Genomic DNA, 9757 nt, shown 5'->3' on the forward strand with positions numbered 1-9757 from the left:
AAAACCATCAAGCCGCAGTTAAATTATCAATTATATATGATGTGAAGTAGTTTTGATTCATTACTGGAATTCATTGGCCTGGAGAGCATAAAACTGTGAAAATAGATGTGCAGTAGAGCATGCTAAATGTTTATCAAAATTTGAAGTGCAAGAAGCTAGTCACGATATTTGAGTTTATAAACCGTTTCATCTGCAACACCAATCGTATTTCTCTGCATTTTTTTTTTCTTCTAGATACAAAACAGATAAATAGCATAGCTGGCATGAAGGTGGGATGGCCAGTGTGATCCCAAGTTAGGACAGAGTTACAATTTGGCATGATCCTGGGCTTCCTATAAAATCCGAACCCTTCCCAGACTCATTGTTTGCAAGGAGAAAGTATTTAATAAGGGAGACAGTCTCAGTTGAAACATGAAGCGTTTTGGTACCAAGGCTTTGCCACCGCTGGTGTTGATGTTGGTCATGACAATTAGTTTGATGGAGCCAGGAAAGGCCGCTGCCTCTTGTCCCAGCACCTTCTTCTCGGCACTTGTTCAGCTGATACCATGCAGGGCAGCAGTTGCACCTTTTAGCCCACTCCCACCAAGTGATGCCTGCTGCAATGCCCTCAAAGCTCTAGGCCAGCCTTGCTTGTGTGTGCTTGTGAATGGACCCCCAATCTCTGGTGTGGACCGGAACATGGCTTTGCAACTCCCCGAGAAGTGCACCGCCAACTTTGAACCATGTAATCTCTCTCTTTCTCAACTATTTATTTTGTTTTATGCTCCACAGCCTTGAGTTATGAACTTAGGAAACTTCCCGATTGATGCCCCAAACTATTTGTAAGTATTGCTTTTTGGGGTCTCCATTTTCGGGTATAGCAAGTGTACCAAACTACATTCCAAACCAATGCCATCTCTAGGGTCGTTTTAAGCCTGTTCCCAATTACCTCCCTGTCAAAAATGTGTTAAAAGATCGAGCAGTGCAATAGGCGTTGAAGTCGATCTTATACTAAAGGACCATGTCAACACTTTTCCTCTGAACTTTGCATCATTTTCAACAAGAATAATACTATTTGAAGATGTTTACACCACACACCATCAATGTGATATAATTTGATTTAAAAAATAAATTTTAAATTATACAAATCAAATCATGTTATATATGTAAATGATAAGCCTTTAAATAAGATTACTCTTATAAATACAGCCACATTGAGATTGAGATTGCACTAACCTCGTCATTTAGTTTAAATCATGCAACGATATTGATCTTAAAATTAATGTGCCCTTGCTCTTTTTTTTTTGAGTGCAGGCCAAATCATGAAGTAAGATATACGAGCCTAGACCCGAGCTAGCTAGGAAGGCTCCATGAATAAGTACTGTTCAAGAAGTTTAGGGGTCTTTTGGTTGTAATATTATCCGATGCTGATCATAATAAGAGGACAACTGTTGAGTGGATTTAAGCTGTGATCTACGGTACTTTTCACTAGTTTATGTAATTTTGCTAAGAAAAAAGATTGCTCAATTAAACTTAAAAAACAAACAATGACTATTCTTCTATGACGTAATCCATTTTTCTAGCTCTATTTTTTGCCAAGAAACTGATATACAAGCTTGCTTCTTTTTTTCTTTTTCCGTGAATCGCTTACCATATTATCAATGGCTAACTTCGCTAGGGTTGAAAATTTTAAATTCTCGTGTTTAACCTGAAAGCACGATGAAACCAGGAGCGATCGAAGATCGGGAAAGGAGAGGCATCCCCTCCCAAACCCAAATTGGCATCAACAGGGCTGTAAAATTTACTTGGTTTCCGTCCTCGAGGAATTCGGCTTTCGGTCTGGTCTCGGGGTGGGTGATTTTTGAACCGGACCGAACCAAAACCGACAGAACTATATACATTTAAAATATTATATATATTGTTTTATATAGTAATTATATAAGTTAATTATATAATTTTTATCTATTATATTATCATTGATCATATAAAATGTTAAATAATATATACTATCACTTAATTTTATATCATAATCCACATTAAGAATTAACTAATTTTAATTTTAGTCATTTAAATAATTTTTTTTTTATTAATCTATCTACCAAAAAAATAAAGATTAATTTATTTATTTGCTATTAGGCCAGACCGAATGGATCAATAGCTAACGGTCCGATCTGATCCATATGGATTTCGGTCTGGTCTAGGGAGGGAAAATCTTGGATCGAAAAGGTTCGGTCTACTCCCAAAAATTCTCTATGGATAGACTGAACCGGATCAAATTCACCCCTAACTATCAAGCCAATGGAATAGGTAAAGAACCTTCAATTTAGGCATTGTTCGAGAAGTTAAGATGATCTAATCTTAAAAAATTTTATAATTTCATTATCAAATATTATTCAATTATAAAATACTTTTCAATTTCAATTATTCAACTTTTTCATTTAATCATTACAACTTTTCAAAACTTCTAAACAAAATATAAAAAAACAATACAACTATTTTAAATTTTAAAACAAAAGTAATATTAAAAAATAATATTCAAATAATTTTTAACTTTATAATATTTTTATTCAACTTTTTTTACTCTCATATCGCAAAACCCAATAAAACATTTTAACTCAAATCATTTCACTATTATTTACAGAATTATCATCTCATATCGTTACTCAAACATGCTCTTAATATTAGAGCATATCTAGTAAGAGCACTCCCAATAATTTTTGTATTTTGTTCTTTAAAATACATCGCTAAAACTCTTTTTCTCTATTTTAACTAACGATTCTTACAATACACCATATATTAGTTTATCTATTATTTCTCTATATCATTTAAATATTATTTCTTTTTTCCTTTCTTTATTTATTTAAATACTTTTAAAACTACCATTAAATTTGTAATATACTCGGATATTTCAAAATTGCTCATATATTAATGTAAATATGATATCTGTCTGTTGCCAAAATGACATCAATAATCCACTAAAGAGTCAAAATGAAAATAAAGATGAAAAGAACTCATTTATCGTATTTATTTTTTGTTTTTAAACTTTTTATACTTTTATCATGTTTTGAAAAGTTTTAACATGACTATTTTTCTTTTATTAATACTGAAATATTCTAATAATATTATGAATTTTTCATGTTTGATAAATAAAATTGTAAATGTGAGAAATATAAAGCAAGATTAGGAAAAAAATAATAAAAAAATGTTTATATAGATGAATAGAGCATATTAAATTTATAAAGAAAAATTAACTTATATATATATATTACATTGATTTTACATAATCCAATTAAAAATTTATATTAATATATTGATATCTATTTAAAAAAAAAAAAAACAACAACGACAACAAGCGGCAACAAGATGAGGCATGGTGGGAAGTAACGAAGCTGTACAAATTGGATATTTGCAAGTGTGTGCAAGTGTTGTTCTTTAAAGAAAAAAAAAATAGTGAATATCTATTCACATAAAATATTTTATTTTATTTTATTTTTAAAATAGGGATTGCGTGATCATAAGTTTATCCGCATTACTCTTTTTTTTTTTTTTAAAGCAAGTAGGCATATCATAGATGAATTAAAGGATTACAAGATACAAAATTTGATGGGTAGAGCCTCCTATAATCTTCCTAAAACCAATAGATACAATGCAAGAGAAATAAGAAAAGCGTGATCTAGAGCAAAAGTTTTGGCTCCCACCCATTCTCATAAGGGGAAGCCGTTTGAAGCGATTTTTATATAGTCTGATAAATAGACTATAAAATTATGGTTAGAAGTCACAGCGAAGAGTTGTGTACTGCATTTTGTTGGTCTAGACTGGCTGAATGAGACTTTTAAAACCACTTTAACTTGATCATTAGTTAGGAAAAACGAAAATATAAGATTGTAACAACTGAAAACTGTGTTTAATCGCCGGCAAAAGATCGTCATTGGCTGTGGTGGGGCGTGCAACTCACGCACCACACTAGAAATGAAAGTATAGGTCGGATCTAAAAGATCTGAAGTCGCTGGTCCCAAGAGAGCCGTGTGTGGCGGCATTAGGCTCTCCAAAGTGCAATGACACGTGAGATGTATGTGCTAGACTTTTGAACTATTTTCTTATGCCTTCTAGTAGATCAGCAATTAGAGAATCTAGTGGTGGGGTGCTTGTCGGTCAAAGGAGGCCCGAAGACAACAAATCGGCATTTTTCGATACTATAGATAGAAAATTTTAAAAAAATAAATAAAATAACTGTATAATTGATTCAACGAGTTAACAGGGAAGGATGGGTGGTGGGTGGAGCCGAAAGCTCCAACCCCCCTCTGAGTGGTGGTGGGGGGTTTTTGTCGCCTAGAGAAATAGGGCTCTTCATTGAAGGATCAAGCTTACTCTTTCTTTGAATCAAATAAAATAAGTAGCTGGCCTATCGCTCTCAGAATGAACCTTCTATTGACTATGTCCCTATTTGTATTAAAAATTTATTATAATTTATCTCATCTCATTATTATAATTTTCTTAATATTTTATTTAACTCTTGAAAAATTATGTTAACTCAAACGTGACTATCGCCTTATCATAATAATAATTGCTAGACTAGTTTGCTTCTTTAAAAAGATAAGTCCAAAGGCCACCACACCACCCACAAGCCAGCAGCCATGGCTCCCCTGACTGACACCCAATACTACCTTTTCTGCTTCTTCGTTTGGATCTTCTCTACCCTCCTCCTTCGATCCTTGTTCAGAAGACCCAACAATCAGGAACCAGCCATCGGTGATCTCCACCTCCCTCCAAGCCCACCTGCCCTCCCACTCATCGGCCACCTCCACCTCCTTGGTCTCACCCTCTACAAATCCTTGCACAAACTCTCCCTTCAATATGGACCTCTCCTCTACCTCCGCCTTGGCCCATCTCGAAACCTCCTAGTGGTTTCATCGGCCTCCGTGGCTACCGAAGTGTTCAAAGCCAACGACCTTGCCTTTTCAGACCGCCCCACTATTGCTTTCGCAGATGAGTTGCCGAAAGATGTCGGAGGTGTTGGACTCTTCAGCGCCCCCTATGGCGAGTACTGGAGGTTCATGAGGAAGCTCTCCATGACGCAACTGCTGGGAGCCCGGCAGATCGAACTGTCACGCTCCATTCGACAGGAAGAAATTGCGCGGCTTTTGCATAGCGTGTTGGAGAGTGCTGATAGAAGAGAGGTGGTTGATTTGGGTGCTGAGCTCATGAAGTTAACGAACAATTCCACGTGCAGGCTGGCGATGAGCACTAGAGTTTCAGGGGAAAATAATGAGGCAGAGCAGATAAGGGAGTTGGTGAAGAATTCGTTGCAGTTGGCTTCGAAGGTTTGTTTTGGGGATGTGTTGGGGCCTTTCAAGAAGTTGGGTTTTTGGCTGTATGGGAAGCAGGCTGCAGACATGGACAAGAGGTATGATGAGATTCTGGAAAGGATATGGAAGGAGCATGAAGAAATTAGCGGGAAGAAAGAAAATGAGGATTTGATGGACATACTATTGAAGGTGTACAAAGATGACAAAGCCGAGTTCAAGATGACCAGAACACATATCAAGGCTTTCTTGCGTGTAAGTTAAGCCGTTCATTAAAATTGAAAATATAAATATTTTTTTAACAATAAATAGAATCGGCCTCTTGTTATATATTAAACTTTTTTTACTTAATTAGGATCTCTTCGTTGGCGGCACTAATACCTCGGCAGACGTCATGCAATGGACGATGTCCGAGCTCATCAACCATCCTCATATGTTCAGGAAGCTTAGGGAGGAAATTGAATCAGTCGTTGGCACTGCTAGACTGGTTGAGGAATCAGATGTCTCTAATCTCCCCTACTTGCAAGCAGTTGTTAAAGAAACACTACGACTATACCCATCAGTTGCTGTGACAACAAGAGAGTGCCGCGAAAACTGTAAGATAAAAGGCTATGACATACCCCAAAAGACTATGGTGGCGATCAATCTCTATAGCGTAATGCAAGATCCAGAAGTGTGGGACGATCCAAGTGAATTCCGACCAGAGAGGTTCTTGGTCTCTTCTAAAGTACAAAATGAAAATGAAACAAGAGGTCAAAGTTTGGTTGATTTTGTTCCCTTTGGGGCCGGAAGGAGAGGTTGCCCTGGCTCAGCTTTGGCATACAGCACAATGAATTCCACAATCGGCGCCTTGGTTCAATGCTTTGACTGGAAGATTGGGAGTGGTGGAGATGAGGATAAGGTTGATATGGAAGTTGATTCGGGCTTTGGTTTGTCCAAGGCTCACTCACTTGTATGCCTTCCTGTGGTTCACTTCAATCCCTTTGCTTCTTCGGCGCCGTAAATGAATATTTTCAAACTTCAGTATTGGCATGCATGCATGCAATATATATAATTGCTCAAAATATGCATGCATAGAAACAATTTCATAAGCTAGCTTTCCAGTATGGGTATAATATTATCCTTGAAAGATGGGAATTCATGAGTATATATATGCTGATCGGTGAAATTTATATAACTTTGTGTGGCCGGGCCGGGTTTTATTTAGTTTAAGCACTTTGACAAACAGTGGCCGGACGCCTAAAAATTCCGATCTAGCAGTCAGTTCCAGGTTCCAACCCAAAAAAACATCCGACCCGACCCTAGCAGCTTCTTAATTAAACCAGGTTCGTTCGATCTGTAACTAAGCCCACTACCCAAAAATAAATAACAGCAAATTAACCAAATTAAGGACATGCAGCGGTAGAATGTGCAAATATTATATAATCACTTTAATAAAAAATAAAATTTATTATTAAAAAATTAATTTTTTTTTTATGTAAATCTAATATTTATTATTTTTTTAAAAATAGTTATAGATATTTACATTCTCACAACCGCAACTCTTATTTTTCATATCTTTTAAGTACTCGATCGATCGAGGAGAATATATCCTCGTAATTAATTTAATCATAAAAAAAGTATATGGCAGCTTTATCAACGAATTTTGACGCAAATTAATAATAATATATAATAAGCGTCCAGAAGATCGAAGATGAGAAAGCGAAATGGCATTAAATTACCTCAGTCATAAGCAACATTAATTAACGAACTCGATCTGGCCTCCTCCTAGAAGATTGCTTCCAATTTTATTCTTTTCTTGGAGGAACGTCTTTTTACCATGCATATACTTTCCGTGTGGCATTTTCAAGAGAACAAGTCCGAAACTTTGGTTGATCCTGGTATTCCGCCTTCAAGACTTCCTTCCTGGCTGTACGTGCGGTTATAACATTGACCTTGAAGCAGAAATTAAGTCGGTAACTAATCATGTCTTCATTAATTGATTCTTTCAATTACCCGCCCCAACCATAACCAGATTAATTGAGGCTAAGCTATCATACTTTCAACCGGCTGCCCTGATCGATCGATCTCTAATGGCATTCAACATACTCCACCTTCTCTTGCTCATATCTTTGTCAGGTACGTACGAACGTTATACCCCGCATATATATATATATATATATATATTATTCTATGGTTTTATATATGATGCTATATATATATATATATATTTATACAACTAATTACTTTCTGGGATTTGGATTTTTCAGGAGCAGAGGCCACAGTTTTTATATTGCAAAACAGTTGCAGGAACACAATATGGCCAGGGATCCTACCCGGGGCAGGCAAACCTCAACTAATGAATGGGGGGCTTCAGCTCAGACCCAATGAAACTATAGAAATAAATGCACCAAAAGGGTGGTCGGGCCGTTTTTGGGGTCGTCGTCGGTGTTCCTTCGATAAATCTGGTAAGGGAAGGTGCCTCACCGGAGACTGCGGTGGGCAGCTAAAATGCGCGGGGGCGGGGGGTGCACCGCCTGCAACACTAGCAGAGTTTACCCTGGACAGTCCAGTGGATTTCTACGATGTTAGCCTCGTCGATGGCTATAACATGAGGATTTCAATAGTACCAAAGGGGGATTCAGACCCTAATTGTAAGGAGGTGAGTTGTGTGTCGGACTTGAACAGACATTGCCCTGATGGCTTGCAAGTAAAGAGTAATGGTCATGTTGTGGCATGCAAAAGTGCTTGCTTAGCGTTTAATGCGCCCCAATATTGTTGCACTGGATCCTACGGCGGCCCTCAAACCTGCAAGCCTACCCGTTATTCTCAGGTGTTCAAAGCTGCTTGTCCCACTGCTTATAGTTATGCCTACGATGATCCCACCAGCACTTTCACTTGCAAAGGATCAGCTGACTATTTGATTAGGTTTTGTTAAATTAATTAAATTAAATTATATATATATCGGTGGTAAACTTGTACATACGTACGTGGTTACATCATTAATCGTATCTGTTTTGTTTCAAATAAATTACTCAAAAGGTATACATGAAATTACCATGTAAATTATTGCCATATATAAAAGTAGTACTTCTTTGTGTAAGAAAATAATAATAATTCAGGAATTAATATTTGTTGTTGATCACATTGACATGGAACGGCGATCATGATGAGTACTGTGTACAAAATCGCATATGTATATATGTCGTGTGCCTTTAATTATCATGATCATGATCATGATCAGTACTGTGTACAAACGGATGCATGCAGCAAGGCAAATTAAACGCTCATATTTATCTCAGCCCTAGTGTGATATGGTATTTAATTTTGTAAAATAGCTAGCATATATGTCTTAAGGCGGCCGCCTAGAGTGTACATACGAATTCATGTTGTAAGTAGGGCACGATTCATTCATTCATTTATTTACGTCTTATAATGATTCAAATCAATTTGAGTCCTACAAATACGATGATCATACATACCGCCTTGACATTGGGTGCAAGTTTAACATTTTTAATTTAAACTAATTTAAGATATTATTTATATATGTGCTCAGTGATGAAGAGCCCTAGCTAATATTAATATTTAAACTTGCACAATAATAAATAAATAAATAAAAATTAACTGTTTCAGAAGAGTACGTATTTATCTCTATTAATTCTATGCCTCTATAAGTTTGAATCCCAAGCTGCAGATACCTTTAAGGTGATGAATTGCTGAATGAGTCGAATTTGGCTTTTCATCGTTTTGAAAAAAGCTTCCTGATTTTTTTATTTTTTTTAATTTACGCACATTTTCATCCTTGAATTTTAATAAATTTGTAAATTAGTTTCTCCTAGTATCTCTTGTTAATTATATTTGAGTCATCCAAGGATGACTCACTAGAACCACACTGTGGACAGATACATCTAGACCACTCATGGGTGGTTGGCAGTTGCCAGTACTTGTTGTGAGGCACCCTAAGATTATAAGTCACCTTGGTTGGCGAAGGCCACCCCTATGGATGACCAAGGTAACTTGAACTTGAACTTGAAGTAGAGCTGCTTTGGGTTTCTTATGAAATTAGGCATCAACAAGCGACTAGACCCGAACCAGCCGTCAGTGGTGGACCCATTTAAAAGTCCCCTCCATCTCTTTGGGCCATTCTTTCCCGACTCGTTGCAACACCTCTCCACCAAGTATGAGACCCTACGTCAATCTCCACCTTGGTGTTTCACGATGGTTATGCTTGTTAAATCGCCTATGTCCCTAACACACCCAAGCTGCTACTGGAAACACCGAGCATGGTGCAAAGGTGCTTGAGGTAAAAAAAAAAAAAAAAGGTACTCACAATAAATTGAAAATAGCAAATACCAAAATCAAACTTCATTCCAGAAGAAATCGTATATTCTGCCAAGGCAGACCTGACTTTTTTTTTTTCCCATCAAAAGACTAGGTTTTCTATTTTCAGTGAAACCAATATTCAGAGCTTTGCAATCAGGCCACCTTGTTTATGA

The 9757-nt window shown here is 36.8% G+C and overlaps 3 protein-coding genes across 3 annotated transcripts; all 3 read left to right on the top strand.

The window, feature by feature from the left end:
* Positions 1–365: 365 nt before the first annotated feature.
* Positions 366–1496, top strand: LOC109001493 (putative lipid-transfer protein DIR1). The gene is made up of 2 exons (XM_018978799.2): positions 366–724; positions 1294–1496. The coding sequence occupies exons 1-2, from the start codon at positions 412–414 to the stop codon at positions 1308–1310; spliced, it is 330 nt and encodes a 109-aa protein (XP_018834344.1). The 5' UTR covers positions 366–411; the 3' UTR covers positions 1311–1496.
* Positions 1497–4572: 3076 nt separating this feature from the next.
* On the top strand, positions 4573–6459 carry LOC109001514 (cytochrome P450 705A22-like). The gene is made up of 2 exons (XM_018978835.2): positions 4573–5537; positions 5638–6459. The coding sequence occupies exons 1-2, from the start codon at positions 4614–4616 to the stop codon at positions 6283–6285; spliced, it is 1572 nt and encodes a 523-aa protein (XP_018834380.1). The 5' UTR covers positions 4573–4613; the 3' UTR covers positions 6286–6459.
* A 682-nt stretch (positions 6460–7141) lies between these two features.
* Positions 7142–8390, top strand: LOC109001515 (pathogenesis-related thaumatin-like protein 3.5). The gene is made up of 2 exons (XM_018978836.2): positions 7142–7400; positions 7532–8390. The coding sequence occupies exons 1-2, from the start codon at positions 7355–7357 to the stop codon at positions 8197–8199; spliced, it is 714 nt and encodes a 237-aa protein (XP_018834381.1). The 5' UTR covers positions 7142–7354; the 3' UTR covers positions 8200–8390.
* Positions 8391–9757: the final 1367 nt, after the last annotated feature.

The sequence above is a fragment of the Juglans regia genome, chromosome 14, assembly GCF_001411555.2.
Source record: "Juglans regia cultivar Chandler chromosome 14, Walnut 2.0, whole genome shotgun sequence".
In the NCBI taxonomy this organism is placed as follows: Eukaryota; Viridiplantae; Streptophyta; class Magnoliopsida; order Fagales; family Juglandaceae; genus Juglans; species Juglans regia.